Source organism: Anarhichas minor, unplaced genomic scaffold, assembly GCF_050575085.1.
Source record: "Anarhichas minor isolate MPS153535 unplaced genomic scaffold, ASM5057508v1 ptg000007l, whole genome shotgun sequence".
Lineage (NCBI taxonomy): Eukaryota > Metazoa > Chordata > Actinopteri > Perciformes > Anarhichadidae > Anarhichas > Anarhichas minor.
Window position 1 is genome coordinate 11,257,908 of NW_027466453.1, and position 16,392 is coordinate 11,274,299.

General features: G+C 39.5%; 3 protein-coding genes across 3 annotated transcripts; 2 read left to right on the forward strand and 1 right to left on the reverse strand.

Moving 5' to 3' along the window:
* Positions 1-2,995: 2,995 nt before the first annotated feature.
* Positions 2,996-4,460, reverse strand: LOC142937113 (retinol dehydrogenase 8). The gene is made up of 6 exons (XM_076080115.1): positions 4,364-4,460; positions 4,107-4,268; positions 3,827-4,006; positions 3,645-3,738; positions 3,326-3,509; positions 2,996-3,205 (listed from the first exon to the last, which is right to left on the reverse strand). Exons 1-6 carry the CDS (start codon positions 4,458-4,460, stop codon positions 2,996-2,998), a joined length of 927 nt encoding a protein of 308 aa, XP_075936230.1.
* Positions 4,461-7,096: 2,636 nt separating this feature from the next.
* On the forward strand, positions 7,097-10,875 carry soul5 (heme-binding protein soul5). Its single transcript, XM_076086699.1, is given in 7 exon segments — positions 7,097-7,101; positions 9,316-9,375; positions 9,471-9,552; positions 9,648-9,753; positions 10,215-10,354; positions 10,479-10,642; positions 10,773-10,875. Coding segments are annotated over 7 exon segments (660 nt in total).
* Positions 10,876-12,947: 2,072 nt separating this feature from the next.
* nr5a5 (nuclear receptor subfamily 5, group A, member 5) lies at positions 12,948-16,354 on the forward strand. Its single transcript, XM_076085790.1, has 7 exons — positions 12,948-13,041; positions 13,797-13,912; positions 14,184-14,325; positions 14,602-15,356; positions 15,531-15,650; positions 15,795-15,942; positions 16,107-16,354. The coding sequence occupies exons 1-7, from the start codon at positions 12,948-12,950 to the stop codon at positions 16,352-16,354; spliced, it is 1,623 nt and encodes a 540-aa protein (XP_075941905.1).
* The last annotated feature ends 38 nt before the right edge of the window (positions 16,355-16,392 follow it).

Consider the following 16,392-nt stretch of genomic DNA (forward strand, 5'->3'; position numbering starts at 1 on the left):
GTACCGTTCAGCAGCATCCAACACAGAGTAGAGCCAGTTGACAGACAGGTTAGAGGTTCGATTTGTCTAGTCACCGGACTAAACGGAAACATTCCTGGACTATCTGTGGCAGTTGAGGTCTCGTTGACACTCTGACCTTGTAGTGTCTGTGGTGGAGTACTGGTCAGTGTGAGGGTGTGGCTTGCTGGGCTGTGACTGCTTGTGCCCTGTCACTCCTCAGGGAGGTGTTTTATGGGATGCAGTGGGACAGTTCCCCTGCATCTACAGTGGCTCCCAGTCCAGGGGCAGCGGAGATGCATCCTAAGATGATTGTTAGAAGAGACTGAAAGGAAAGAACGCTACTATGTAGTGCTGCACCCTTAAACTTTTTACAAAATTCTGAGATGACTCTCCCAGTTGTCCAGCTTACACCTTGTGTTATGTTTGACCAAGTCTTTACCCCCACATGACCTGAGTGGTTAGGCTAGAGGTCATCCTCTCACTTACTGTGGACATTTCAGCATAAAGTCAGAAGATAATAGTAGAATTTTGAGAAAGTAAACATTGCATTTTCATCTTGTGACATCATGAACAGAAATTAGTAGGCCACCACTCCTAGCTACTACTTTCGTGGTGACCTAACACAGCCCCTAGTTGTGTCATAGTTTGTCTTTCATTCATTGTTTTATCCTGTTCACTATAGACCCAGCTCCTGTTTTGATCAGACCTGGGAAAACATGTTGTTGTTCACAGTCCAGTTCACATTTTACTTACAAAAACTGTTTTGTTTTTTTATTTTTATATATAACTGGTCTTTCAATTTTCCTACCAGGTCGCACTAAGTGTTTTGTACATTTCAACCTCCCAACTTCTGTTTGTAAATATGTTTGTTCTGGGTAGATCTTTGCTTGAGAAGTCTTATGTTTCTGAAATGATTATGTACTAAAAAGGACAAAAATAAAATGTACTTCATTTAGCATTATTTGAAGCTGAGGCTGTGACTGATATGTTATTGGTCTTGTGTTATTAGAACAGTCATAGATATTTTCTATCATTATTAATTTCTATACTTGTTTAAAAGTAGTTCAAAAATCACTGTACATAATCCTTTCCACGGTTATTCTTTCTACAGTCAAAAATTGTAAAGGTACTTATAATAAAAACTGTAGGGAACTACATTTTTTTTGTGTCCTGGTTTTCAGTAATCGTTTCATATTTTAAAAGGAGGATATTCATTAATTCCGGTCCTCATAGTCATAACCATTCAAATAAAACTAAAAAATACAGTGAGATGAATTATTCTACGATTTTATAATCTGAAATGTTACAATTTCTGTCCCAATACAATAGCCAAATAATAACGGCTGTCTTTGGGACTCCTGTTAGATGATACATTCTTGATTTTTGAAATCTGAGATTGTGGTATTGGACTGCATTATATATAAACTACCCATTATTTTTGCACACTAACACAAGCTACAGCCTAAAATAATTACCAAAATGATGTCTGAACACCTGTCTGAGCTCTCTGGATCAGCAAGGTTCACATTATAATATTCTTAATGGTAGCATTAGTTGCAAAATGATTGTATTAGACTGAATATGTATAGCTGCTCGTGATATTATGTCCATGTCCACCCAATATATTTGAAACAATTAAAAATAAGGTAAGAAAATGGAAAAGATGGTTAAAATGGCCACAACCCATTCTTGTACATAAACCACTTTCTGAATAAGAACAGATTGAGATCTCTCATCTTATATTTACCTGCTACATTCTTGAAGTTTAGCTTGCTCTTTCAATTTAGCAAAAGATGTGAAGTAATAATAGTGAGTTTGGTCTAACTGATGCCATATCTTTTTAACTAAAATAACATTGGAAAAATAGAGCTCAGAGACAGTTTTGTTTTTATCATGTTTTTTTTTTTTTATTGTTTTTCTGCTTCTGATCCCAGTTTGTTTCTCAGCTTTTCTTCCAGTCAATTGCACTGACGTGCAGCAGCGGTTTTAGTCATAGTGGGGTGTAGAGACTACCTACCCGGCAGCACCAGTCTCCCCTGTCGAGGTCTACTGGGACATGGGCTGTGAGGATGAACCTCATGGTGGCACATGTTATTTATAATTCAAATATCATTGTAGCAAATGTTTTAATGCACTAACAACTTCAGTTCATTTAGACTATACAAGAGTGTGATGGGACCAGTACAGGACAAGCGGGACCATTCTTCTCCTGTGTTGCTTTGTCCCATCAGGGTATAAATGCTGTCTCTGTAAGAGATTGAATAAATAAGAGCTATGAACTGTGGGGTAGACAAGGAAGACTTTGAAGGGGCAAAGGCCACTTGTATGTAAGTCATGTCAGTAAACCTATTTAGATTACCATTCCAGAGTGAATTGAGATGCAGTAAAGGAAGAAATAAGATTATTATCCTCGCCGAGTGCATCATCTAAATTTCAAAGGCAATGTCACTGTTTAAACCAAGAGCTTATGGGTAATGATGCAAGAGAACGTATTCTACCAAAACTGTGACTGCAAGTTTGATGACAATACACAGATATACAACATTTATGATACAATTTATATTTATCCTCAGGCGTTCTCCATGTTTTGGCCATGTTTCAGTTTACATGTCGGGGGTGCCCTTAGCGGGGAGAGAAGACTGATACTGTTGCGTTAATGTAGCCTTCTAAGATGTTAAATATCAATTATTTTTACTTTTGTAATAATATTTCACCAATTCTTTATTGTCAGACTCATTACAGTAGTACAGTTAATTAATGAGAAGAGAAAATAGATTCTACAATAAGAAAGGTCCATAAATATGGTGTGCATAGTTACAGTACAGGATTCACATTATTTTTAGAGTTAATGTACGTACAGTTTACAGACAACATCCTACAGTTGGATGCTATACTTAAAAAACTGTGACAACATGTGGTAGCTATACCACAGTCAATCACTGTCTCCTCATTAAGAATAACATTCACAGTCTATGGAAGCTGACAGCAAAAATCTTTATTTCTTCCCTGCCATCCGCTGCAGCACGCGCAGCACCCCGAGAGTAGCATTGAACACGCTGTCGTGTTTAAAAATCATCTTATAGAAGGTGTCCAGAGGCAGTCGGCCAGTCGGATCTGCGTGCTTCAGTGCTGTCATGGGCATGTATAGGCGGTTGGTCTGGTGGCGCAGAGGAGGCTCCTTGGCTAGGATCACTTTAACAGTTTGCTAGAATACAAACAGAAAGATGTCGACACTGTCGGGGGTTTGCTCGTTATGCGTTTCCCCTGGCAAAACCAATTTTTGTTTGTGACCTTTTAAACTCAAATGGAAATTGTCATCACTTGCCTCAGCCACTTCCTCTGGTGTCTGGCCTAATGAGGCGAAGACCTTTATAGAGTATGGCAGGTAAACTTCCCGGAAGATTTTGGCGGTCTCCTCGTCCGTCCCTGACAGATCCATCTTCTCAGCGTCCTCGTACACTTTCCTTTCAAACTCTGTCACCACAGGGCCAGGCTCCACCAGAGTTGTCCTTGTGACAGAGATATAAAAAAAACTAACATACATATTGGACCACTGTTGCATTACAGTCAACACCTTGTAAATACATTAAAGTTGTTGGGCGACTGCATAAAGTCGTCAAACATTTTTCAGGACATGTAATCACTTGATGTTAAACTTCATTGCTTGCACTGCCAGACTTTCGCAAAATCCTTCCACAGCGAATTTGGAGGCCGAGTAGACGTCGTTGAACAGAAGCCCTGTGTGGAAACAGAAGGAAACCTGCTACTGTAACTCTCTTTTAATTGTTGGCTTCTTCTGTAATTTCACTGACACTAACAAACACACCTTGTATTCCCATGACACTGCTCATCACCACAATATGGCCGCTCTGCCTCCGCTTCATGTCAGGCAGCAGCTCTCTCACCAGCCGTGCCAGGCCGAAGAAGTTTGTGTCAAAGAGCTCCTTCATGGAATCTATACTTTGGCACTCCAGTGGTCCGATCATGCCGACGCCAGCGTTGTTCACTATAACAGCAGAGTATTCTATGTCATTATATGCTTGTGGAGAGATATTTAATTGACTTAAAAAGGGTGTCTGTGAGGATGCGAAGGAGAGGTTACATACCAAGAACATCCACCCGTCTGTCCGGCAGGCTGTTGACACACTCTTTGATGGAGGCTTCACAACAGGCATCTAACTGTTTGATTTCCAGGGTTTTGTTTAAGGAGCCACCTGCCGCTTTCTCCAAGGGCCCCCGTTTCCCAAGATCCCTCATTGTGGCAACCACTACCTCAGATAAACGATGAATACACAGGCAGTAAGTAGCTGTAGTTATATCTATCCTCCACTCTGTTTTTGGTTGAGGAGAGTGAATGGCTGACCTTTAAACCGTCTGAGCTCATCCTTGGCCAGCCGCACAGCCACAGCCAAGCCAATGCCAGACGAGCACCCAGTCACCAGCACCCTCCTGGTTCCCATGGCCGTTTGACCTCTGACTTCCAAGCTTAAAAGGATCCTGGCTGCCCAGTCAGGGAAATTTAATTAAAGGAAAATCCTCCCAATCATATGCCTTCATCACCATTCTGTACAGTACAGATGTTTTTTTGTGATTCAGCATTGTAATTGGTCAACCCATTTTCCCTAATATGCCATGTGTATATCTATTTAAACTATTGATTTATTTCTTTGTCTTGAATGCTATTTCAACATACCCAGAAAATCTGCAAGATAATTGATGTGAGAGAGTCATTTTTAATAAGCACAGTAACAACAAGAGTCCAGTCAATTAAAAACCAACACATAGCATTGTAGCCTATGCTCAAATTGCAACAAATCTTGCAGCTGTGTTAGATTATGATTTAATGGCATTACTGTATAGTTTCTTTTTTACATTTATTATCTTTACTCCCCTGTATGATCACTGAATGCTGGTGCAAAGTAATAAGCCTTCTAAGATGCCTTTGTTATCCCTTAGTTCCCTCGTTAGCTGATATAAAATCCAAATGTTTAAACCTTATGTTGTTGAATTGGAATTTTTAGCTGCCTACAAATGCAAGCTTAGTGTCTATAGAGGCCCTTCATTCTCACTCAAAGCTGTAACAGGTATAATCACAGTGAGTGTGAAGTGTCATGGCATGCACAACATGGTAATAAAATAACAATTTTGGAAATCCAGTCCCATCCCAATCAGTGTGTAATGTAATGAAGGCTAATACTTTCACATATTTACATGGATGCCTCTGAGTTAATGGTTATGCAAATACAAGTCTTTAGGCCTAAAGCAGGAACAAATTGTTTAATATAAATCCATAAAAAGCACCTCAGCACTTATAGGCTTATGTCCTTACTCCCCACCACTGCATGTCATGCAAATTACAGTGACACCACAGGGGATGAAATATAGCCTACAAAACGTCACTATAGACTGTGAGTATTGCAGCTTTTTTTTTTTAACTCCCTATAGGACGAGTCGTCAAAGTCCAGAGTCGGAGGCCTGTTTCCGCTTGTAGGTGTTGTTCTACCAACCTGTAGAGCGCGTCCTCCACAGCGGCAGATAGTGGAAATAAAAACTGTTTCCCCTCTAAACCAGCGGGTCGACAGCGTAACGTTGCTGCATGTGTGAGAGCAGCGATACGACACAGCAGGACAGGCGGCTACATAAGCTCGGCGATTACCTAAATGGGTCACACAGGGCGAGTCAGTGTGTGTGGGAGTTGTAGTTCTTGAGGTGACTCGTGAAAACTGCAGCACATCATATTACGGTTTGCCATATTACGGACCGCTCACATCACTGTGTTATGTTATGGGTTACACTTTCAATTATAGCAAGTATAGGCTACTCGCGCATGTTCTTAGGCTGTATGCCTGAGTCTCAGAATTGGATAGAGAACTTTAAGATTATTATAATTAGAAGTAGTAGTATTACAACAAAATATGTCTGTTCTTTACATTTCTATCAACATGTGACTTTAATTAAGTCACAATAGTCATACGGTCCCTTTTGCAATAAATAATTTCATAATTTCTTATTTCGTTCTTCCATCATCTATACTGCTCACCATGCGGGTTCCCGGGAGTTGGTGACAAAGTACGATACAGTAATACAGATATGATTAACATTAATGCTTAAAGTTTGAATATTGTTAATATATATAAGATAATAATCAAGAATTGGATTGTTTTGACACTTTATTTTTAATTTGTAATTACCGGTAGTGATACTAAAAAAAGATTGCATTTCTAGTATAATTGCTTGAGTAAGTAAGGAGTAATTCAATTTGGCACCAAGTCATAGTATAGCATGTTGAAAAAACTCAAAAAATCTCACCATAGTATGTCGAAAAAGTATAAAAACTTCAAAAAACGTCAAAAAGATTCAAAATATAGTATGTTGGAAAAATGTCATTAAAAAGTCATAGTATAGTTTGTCAAAAAAAGTTAAAACACTTGTGAGATTTGGTCAGATGTGTAAATATCAGTAATGTTACTGCTTAAGAGTAAATGAAGATGGCACACAGCACAAATGAAAAATGTTTCATCCTCTACATTGTGCTCATAGTAGTATATCTTCATGTTAGAGGTTTACAAAGAAACCAAATCCACATTTCTGTTTAAACTGTTTTATTGCCCAGTGAAATATGGTCTAAACGTGAAGGTTCAATCAACGTCTTAGTTCGAATAGTCGTTGGAAAAAAAAAAAAGTTCACTTCTAAACGTCTTTTAAACATCACCGTATTTTAAACTTATTTGAAACGTATTTTAAACGTCGATATGCTCACAGTTCATTCAATATGTAGCAATTAAATACATAGTAACACGGTCAACTGTTTTCACGTACAGGACAAAGAAGACCATGTGACACAGACAACAATTCATTTGTATTTATTATATAACTATAACATAAACAGTGTTCTTTAAATACAACGAATGAAACAGAAAATACTCGATTGTTGAACAAAATCTCCCTTTCCTTCTTTAAATGTCGCTGTCAAAGCCACACAGGAGCCGGTTTCAGATGGTCTGCCATATTTTCAGGGTGGACGTTGTAAATAATATTCACCTTTGGACCATTTTTAACGTCTTTTCACCAGTGACCATAGTCTTTTTTTAAAGGCATGAGGTACTGATACTCCAAATGCAAGGGGTGGTGTGGAATGCTCCAAGTCGCGGTGGAAACGGGGGGTTTTATGCAATGTCATTAAAATACTATACAGTCTATGTTAAAATACCATTAAAAAAGTCATGCTATAGTATGTCATTAAAGTTTCATAAAAAGTCATAACATAGTAAGCCATTATAATGTAATAAAAAGTAATTGTATGTTATTATAGCATACATATTATACCATAAAACGAATATTATAGTATTCCATGAAAATGTCGTAAATATGTCACTGTATAGTATGCCACAAGTTATGCCATAAAAAGTCATAGTATAGTTTAAAAAAAGTATTCCATAAGAAAGTCACAAAATCACAGTATAGTATGCCATCAAAATGTCATAAAAAAAGTCATAGTATTGTATGTCATAGATAAGTCATAGTATAGTGTGCCATTAAAAAAACTCATCGTATAGTATGTCAAAAAAAGTAATTTAAAAAAAGTCCGAGTACAGTATAAAGGTCATCAAAAGGTCATATGATTTTATGCCATCGAAAAGTAATAGTACAGTGTTTCGTAAAAAAAATGATATAGTATAGTATGACAATCACATTCTTTAACAAAATCATCACATTTCAGTGTACAATTTAATTTTAATTGTTAAAAGTTTTTTTTTTGTCACGTAGCCTGATTGTGCACTAAAGCTCTCTTATCTGTTTGACTGTAATTGGAACTCATGTTTTGTGGTTGAATGCATTTTTTTGAAATTGGAACCATCTGTACAGATTTGGTGGTCCCCTGGCCAAAAACCGGTATCATGTGATCTTTGCTAACAAAAGGTTTAAGTAAGAACTTCTTTTGTGACATGGTTCTCACAGTCCATCATTTCTATACAAGCCACTTGTTTGTTTCTGCATGCCAGAGCTATAGGTTGGGACATTCTGTACAACGTGGTGGTAAGTAATACCATGTGGGAACTAAATAAGTTTAATTGATGTTCTGAGAAAAGTGAGCCACCACCTCACATGATTGTTTTGTCAAAATGTATACCACCTGATATGGCTTGGTACTCAGATGACTTTGCTAAATACAACAATGTTTGTTGGTTATTTTAACTTTTAAAGGGTGAACTTGGTTATTCACATATTCTAATATTTAGATTATATAGAAAATAAATCAGGTTCACATGGACTTATACTTGCAAGTGACAAAAGTAAAACAAAAGGGGACATTTGGAGTATTTTGCTTATCGATTGGCAATTCTCTTTTCTATCTGGTATCTCAGTGGCCACTTCAGCTGTAAAATGTAATGGAATCCAATAAATCAGCTTTGTCTTAAATTCTACCTTTACACGTGAATAATGCTGACACTGTCGGAAAGGCGTCAACAAATACTGACAAGCATATCTTTTGTATTTTACCTATTCTTTTTTTAAGGTTAAAGACAAATGACATTTATCAATAAGAAGAATTCTGTTTTATATTTTCCCATAGTGACTTGAGAGATCAGATTTTAAACATGAAAAGAGATCCTACGTCACACTGCAGCCAGCCAGATCAGGATTACCTGTGTCTCATCTATACGCCTCTTCTGAATCATGTTACACACATTCACCCACCTACATGCACACAAACACATACTGACCTTTGGATGATGTTTTTAAAAGTCAATGAAAAGATATCAATACCTCTCCTGGCTGCCTCAACCAGAACTGAGCAATGAAAGTTGCGTATTTGTTGCAGTGCTGTTTTATTGAATTGTGTTAAACGTATGTGTCCCCACTAGCCCAGAGTAGTCCAAACTAGATCTCTTTAAGATCAACGACAGTAAACATATGTCAGAAGTTACAAAATGTGTTCTGACACGTGTTTCTGTGTTTGTTATATAATTCTTCACACTATCAATATATAATTCTGTTACGGCTTTTGGTTCCCATTGGTCAAATCTGGTTTGTATTGTGTGTCCAGGGAGTGGCCAGTTTTCGTTTCATAACCAGACATGGAATAAATAGCTGCTTTGGACCAGACTGCAACGATACAGTCTTCGAAAACACAGAAGTCAACTCTTTGCCACGATGTAAGTACAATTTTATGGTTCATATTGTCTTTGATGGTATTAAATGAATAAACAGTTCTTGGTGTGTGAACTAAGCTTCAATGCTGTGAGAAAATTATCCTTTTTTTCTCTCTGGGTGAACAAAAATGATTTAGTGGAAACTCTGTGTGTGTTTCAGGATTTGCCTTTCGGTGCTTGTTGGCTTCCTGTTAGTCTTAACAGCTGAGGCCAGAGTTGGGTAAGAAATGAACCCCCACTTTAAGTAGATTGTTGTATTTGAACCAAAATTGGCATTTGTGCCTTTTTTTAATGTTTGCCTTCCTCACTATACAGAAACTCATCTCAGTTAGCATTCTGTACTGAGACAGAACAATGCCTGCTGTTTGATCCGATTTGTAAAACTGACGATTACGAAGTGAGTGTGTCTAAGCAGAAGAGAAACCTTTTCACATTTGAGGTGCAAGAGACTTTCAAAAAGCCTTCTCAACCATGTTTGTTCATGTCCATCAGGTCCGTCACTATGACTCTGTCAATTGGGTTTCAACTGACGAAACATCCTGGTTCATGGACATCGCAACAATGACAGCATTCAGACGACTGTTTGCCTACATCGCTGGTATGAGAATCAAGTGCTATTTATATATGTTTTATTTGATCTATTATTGAAAGAGTTAGTCTTTTTAAGATCTGTTTCTTTTTCAAGCGAGACACACAGACAATCAGAACAGCACACCATTTGCAAACACAATACAGTGGTGCAATATTACAGAAATTAAATCAAATTAGTCAAAATGAGGATGAAGTTTGAAACTTTGTGTGACTCAGCCAGTTTGCAAGAAACGCAGTATTTAAAAGCAGATTTTCCAGCCTCTGTTTGAATATGTTGTGCAGCTGAATTCAAAATGCCCCTTTGACCGGACATCATAATTACTGTGTTTAGCTGTGCTCAGAGAGCAGAAATAGTTTGGCTGTATTGTAGAATATTCAAGCCAGAACATTTTGTTTGCTGTGCATTTCCTATTTTTGACAATTAAAAACAAATAAAAACTGTTGTACTTTCAAAATGTTTGCCTACAGGAAATAATATTAAAATGACAGCTCCTGTTCTCGTGAAATGCACTCCTGCCACCTCATTCTGGCAAACGGGTACCTACACAATGAGTTTCTTGCTGCCAGTTGAACATTAAAAGAATCCCCCCAAACCTACTGATGTTAAGGTAAGCTTCTTTGACAAAAATGAAACACATTCTTAATTTAGTGATGCCATGATGCCGTGTTTGAATTCATTCCGTGAAGTCTACCTTCAGCTCTGGCAGATAATGAAACTTTGTTGATTTGCAGGTGTACATCAACAAGATGCCAGATATGAAAGTCTATGTACACAGCTACGGAGGATGGATGATGAGCTTGACTGAAAAAAAGCAAGCAGAAAAACTGCGCAATGACCTTGATAAAGTGGGTGCAGAGTACGAAGAAAGCTTCCACTATGCTGTTGGATACAACAGGTAAACAAATGAATAATTTTGTCAGCGATAATCAGAAAGAAAAGCCCAAAGAGAAACTTCAATATTTGTTGATCATTTTTATACTGTGCAATAAATCACTGTGTGTGCATTTTGTTTGTTTGTTTTCCAGTCCAATGAAGCTGTTTAACAGGCACAATGAGGTGTGGTACATCGTTGAGGATGAGCCGATGTGTACCAGCAGTGAGGAATTGGATTTTTCTCCTCCCTCCTAAATATTATAAGCCGTGTGCAATGACAGCTTACAGTAAGCATGGTATGTAAAGAGATGTTGTAGCTGGACATTGCCTCAAGTCATAAAGTGTCATATAAATAACCTGCCAGCAAGAGCATAGATTTGAAAAACTGCTGTTGGATTTGAATCAATTGAATACACCATGCAGTACTTGTTGTACACTGGCTTGTTTGTTGTTGTTTTTTTGTTCTATTCAATAAAATTACTGCATTGCATTTTGGTGGTTCGGCCTCGTCTTTGGATTTATCCTAAAATGTGTCAAAAGCAGCTGGTTTAACAATAGATGAGGCCTGCAAAAGACATTGTCCGACTCCAATTTAGAGCAGAATTATTCTACAACACCTCTAGATGGCACTGCTTACTTCAAGAATACCGTTATGGATTACACATACTGCCTGACATTTCAAGCTTTTCATATGATAAGGATTGTTGAAGTTTTTGAAGATGTACCCGATGAGTGAGGGGAGACAGTGTCCAGGTGTCTGAAGCCAGACTGGTAAAAATAGCGTGAGGACTATTTTATTGATGAGTGTCGTAATCCATTTACAAGCTAATGTGCAGGAGTCATAACCATCCACCCTTGAACTGCCCTATTGCTTTGACGTCACTGTGAGCTTCATCAAAGCAGCCACTGCACCTTATCAAGCACTCGCTGGGGAAGTGGAACAATTTAATCACAGTCCCTCATCTCAGCAATTGGCTAATATTGTTTTATATACTGAGTTAGATTTACTGGACTTTTCTCGATTGCAGTTTAAGGGGGATAAATTATATTTCACTCGAGAATGAACAGCTGATGTTAAACTGAAATTCAGTGGTGGAAAGTAACTAAGTACATTTACTTAAGTACTTTACTACAGTTTTGGATAACTTGTAGTGGGTTTCTGCATCCTTATACTTCAACTCCACTACATGTCGGATGGAAATATGATACTTTTTAATTCCACTACATTTATATGACAGCTATACTAGTTACTTTGCAGGTTAACATTTTACATAAAAAAACAATCAGTGTCTATCAGTGGTTACCAGTTATACTAAAGAGTGACTTTCTCGCTAAAGATCTCACTCTCAGATGGTTTCATTAAAATTACCCAAAGAGAAAAAATCATCACCATTTTCACAGAGAACGAGAAACGTAAAAGAAAAAGACTACACATTTGTAGCTAAACTTTATTTTGTCTTGTTTAGCCCAATAATCATCTCACAATGCCTCATGTTTATCTTGTGAACCTTTGGAGGATGGGACCCACTGTACTGTATATATGTGTGTGTATACTGTATATAAAGAAGTTACAACTAGATGCATCTTGACCAGCTACAACAGTAAAATGCTACTTACTCATTGATGCAACACTATTTTCTGATAATGTCATATATAACAACATATCATTCAAAGAGGACAGTGCTTTTCTGCAGTGAGTACTTTTACTTTTGCTGATAATGCCTCTGCGCTTTAACTTAAGTCAGATTTTTAATGAGGCACTTTTACTCGTAAAGTATTAGATCACTTTTTTACATTGTTTGACTGGTACTTTTACTTAAGTAAACAACCTGCGGTGTAAGAATACAACAACCTGTGTATTCTTACACTGCTGCATAAATTGCAATGCCGCAATACCAAATGATAATCCAGAAATAAAAATTTAATTCTTTTAGTTTTGACTGTGATTAACGGCACTCTTCAGTTGACCCTTATCTTATCAGCTGAGCTCCAGGATGGATCAAAGATACTGTCGTGATTTCATGACAGTTACATTCCAGCAGGTGGATATCTGACCAGCCAGCCCCTGTATAGGGGCTGGCTGGCTGGCTGACTGACTGACTGACTGACTGAATGAATGGGTAGGAGTGCCAGTCAGGAGAGGTTTTATGACACAGACTACAGATCAAAGTTCACTTGTGGGCCACGAACAGCCATCAGTCCACCGGGGCTGTTGGGCCTGCCAGCGGGCCATTTTGTGGCTCTCCTGTGTCTATCTGGTCTCCTGATCTCTGAAACAATGAAGATCAGGCGGTGTTGACTCTGAAGCTCATGTCCCATCAGCCATAATGGAGCTACCTGATTATCACCCACAGCAGCCACTTGTCCACTGCACTGGCAATTACACAGAGGATCCGTTAACTTTGGAAGGATCATCAACATGTGAGTATATACGTTAGTTAGATAGTGCCCGTATAGACAGGTTTCAGAAAATAATGTTTGAATTTGTATAGTGTTATAAAGGTATCAATGTTTTAAATGTCTTGTTATAAAGTTGGAGTACAACAGTGTCTGGAAACGTATATTTTGAAGAGTTGCGGTAATTATATCGATCACGTCGATGTTAAAATCCCCATTTACTGAAGTAAAGGCGTAAAGTTGTTCACCGTTGTGCTACAGATTTAAATTTGGTAGACTGGGGATTACGTAAGGGTCATATCTGTGTTCACAGTCAAGCAAACCAAGCTGAGCGATAAGGTAGTGTCTGTAACAGAGGCATCGTCCTGTACTGTTCTCTATTCTCTCAACATGCTGAGCAATAAACCCCATTAGATGACACACTTGTGCCAGCAGCATAGCACTGACCCAGAGTAATCTACGTTGTTTTAACTGGCAGTATTACTGCCGTTATTCCAGACGTATTATCAACTCAGAGTCTTCTTTGTGACTGACTTGAGATACACAAATCATTCCCAATAAAAGATACAACACAATGTAAAGTCTACTTACTTGTATTTTTCTAAAAGTAAAAAAGAAAAAGAGAGAACAGAGAAGAAGGTTGAAGCAGCATTTGCTCGACACAAAACCCCATTTTACAACCAGCACTTGCTTTCTCAACGTTAGCGGTCTTCAGCATCAGCAGACTGTGTCGTACTGTACATTTGACATTCAGCGTTAATGGTGGTGTCATTCTCCAGCTCAGGAATTAAAGGCAGAACCAGATGGCAGACCAGTACCAGAAGAGAGCTGTCCCATCTGTGGAGACAAAGTGTCAGGATACCACTATGGACTGCTCACTTGTGAAAGCTGCAAGGTAAGGGATAGAGTCCATGAAAAAGTATGTATTCTCTAACAGTACCACAAAGCGCTTCGGTGTCTGTATTGACCAAATAGTCACAGTCAACAACTATAGAACTAAGATATATTAACTATCATGATTTATTTTTTATATTGTCACTCACAAGACACACAGGATTGTCTTGTGATCCACCGGGAATAAAGCAATAGGGTTACAGTCTCTCTCTCTCTCTCTCTCTCTCTCTCTCTCTCTCTCTCTCTCTCTCTCTCTCTCTCTCTCTCTGCAGGGCTTCTTTAAACGCTCAGTGCAGAATAACAAGCATTACACCTGTGCAGAACAACAGAGCTGCACCATGAACCTTTCGCAGAGGAAACGCTGTCCTTTCTGCCGCTTCCAAAAGTGTTTGGCAGTGGGCATGAAAAGAGAAGGTACAGTAAATAGGGTTAGGGGTTAACCCTACCCCTCCCAGAAACATACACACATGCACTCATGCCTTGTACTTGTATTCTGCTCCGTTGTGACATGCATATTCTTTTCTCCCCCATACGACTTATCTAAGAAGTCATAAAGCATACAGTGCTGTAACGCCCCAGATTATAAATGACGACTTTCTATCTGAACCCTAAGACAAAACGGTTACATGAATTAAATCACCTCTGGCAATGTCTGAAATCTTGATCGTTTGTTTCATCTTCTGTCAACAGCAGTAAGAGCAGATCGTATGAGAGGTGGCAGGAATAAATTTGGCCCTCTGTACCGGCGGGACAGGCAGATGAAACAGCAAAAGGTGTATCACCAGCCAAACACTGCTCCCTACAGGATTAAGATGGAAACCACTCAAACACATCGGCCCACAGCACCAAGTGAGCATCACCTAATGGGCAGTCACACAAGTGCTCCATTTTCCTCTGATGCTTTACATCAGTCCCACATATATCCCTCTGGCATGGGGCAGTCGGGTGCTCCCATGCCTCTGGACTGCACTATGAATGCAGACAGGGTGCTCACCCCTCTCTCGCTGCCCTACTCTGGACTGTACCACCGCACCTTCCCCGGATACCTCCAGGAGAAAGGAGAGATGCCTTACAGCTACAGCCCGGCTCCAACAAACTATGTGCACCCAATGTCGGACAATTCATTCACACCAAGAAGCACACCAGCATCATCCCCCTGCTCAACACTAAGCTCATCCACCCCTTTCTCACAGGCTCCCACCCAAACCCCAGACACCCCCTCATCGGCCACACTTAAACACAACTTCCTCAATCAACTCCTCGAGGGGGAGCAGGACGAGAGCCAGCTGTGTGCTAAGGTCCTCGCCAGTCTGCAGAGAGAACAGGCCAACCGGGGCAAGCACGACCGCCTAAATACATTCAGCGTCATGTGCAAGATGGCAGACCAGACGCTGTTTGGGCTTGTGGAGTGGGCTAGGAACAGTGCACTCTTCAAGGAGCTCAAGGTGATGAATCATGAATTATAAAGTTACATAACCTTTTTCGCAGTAGTAGAAATCTGCTGTGTGAGCAGACCTATTTGACACTTTTTGCTATATGTTTGGTACTTATTTGAGCTCGAAGGTTGTAGTCTTTCATTTACAACTACATCAGACCTATTTTTTTAATGCTTCCCACAGGTGGAGGACCAGATGGTGCTGCTGCAGAGCTGCTGGAGTGAGCTGCTGGTCCTGGATCACCTTTGTAGACAGGTGATCTACAGCAAAGAGGGCTGCATATATCTGGTCACTGGACAACAGGTAAGGTTTACCGTTAACACCACAACATCTGGAATTCTTATGATCATCAACAATGTCTTTGGATTGAACAGGTCTCGTTTTGGGTTGCACAGAAACTTTACATTTTGAACTCTTGATCACCAGCCATCTCTCATTCTGATGTAGATTGAGGTGTCGACCATCATCTCTCAGGCAGGAGTGACACTGAGTAGCCTGGTATCAAGGACCCAGGACTTAGTGTCCAAACTGAAGGCATTCCAGTTGGACAGACATGAGTTTGTCTGTCTCAAACACTTAGTGCTATTCAACCCTGGTGAGCTTCTCCTTTTAAAAGTCTAGTTAGACTCTTCATAGAAGATACACATCAGATGTAGCTTTTTGATCGACAATGTCACCTTTTTGTCTTCCTTCATGTCAGTCATGCATGCAGCTGCTGTTGGTGTTGAGGGTGTATGAATTATATACTTTCTGCTGTAGATGTGAAGTCAGTGCAGAGCCGCAAGCAGGTGGAGCAGACGCAAGAGAGGGTGAACAGGGCCCTGATGGAGCACACCCAACAGAGTGATCCAAGACACTCGGACAAGTTTGGCCAGCTGCTGCTACGACTTCCTGAAGTACGCAGCATTAGCTTGCAGGTTGAGGAGTATTTGTACCAGCGCCATCTTCTGGGAGATTTGCCATGCAACTCTCTACTCACTGAGATGCTGCACACCAAGCACAGCTGAGAAGATGCTGCTGTATCTTCAAGCCCTCTTCAAACAGC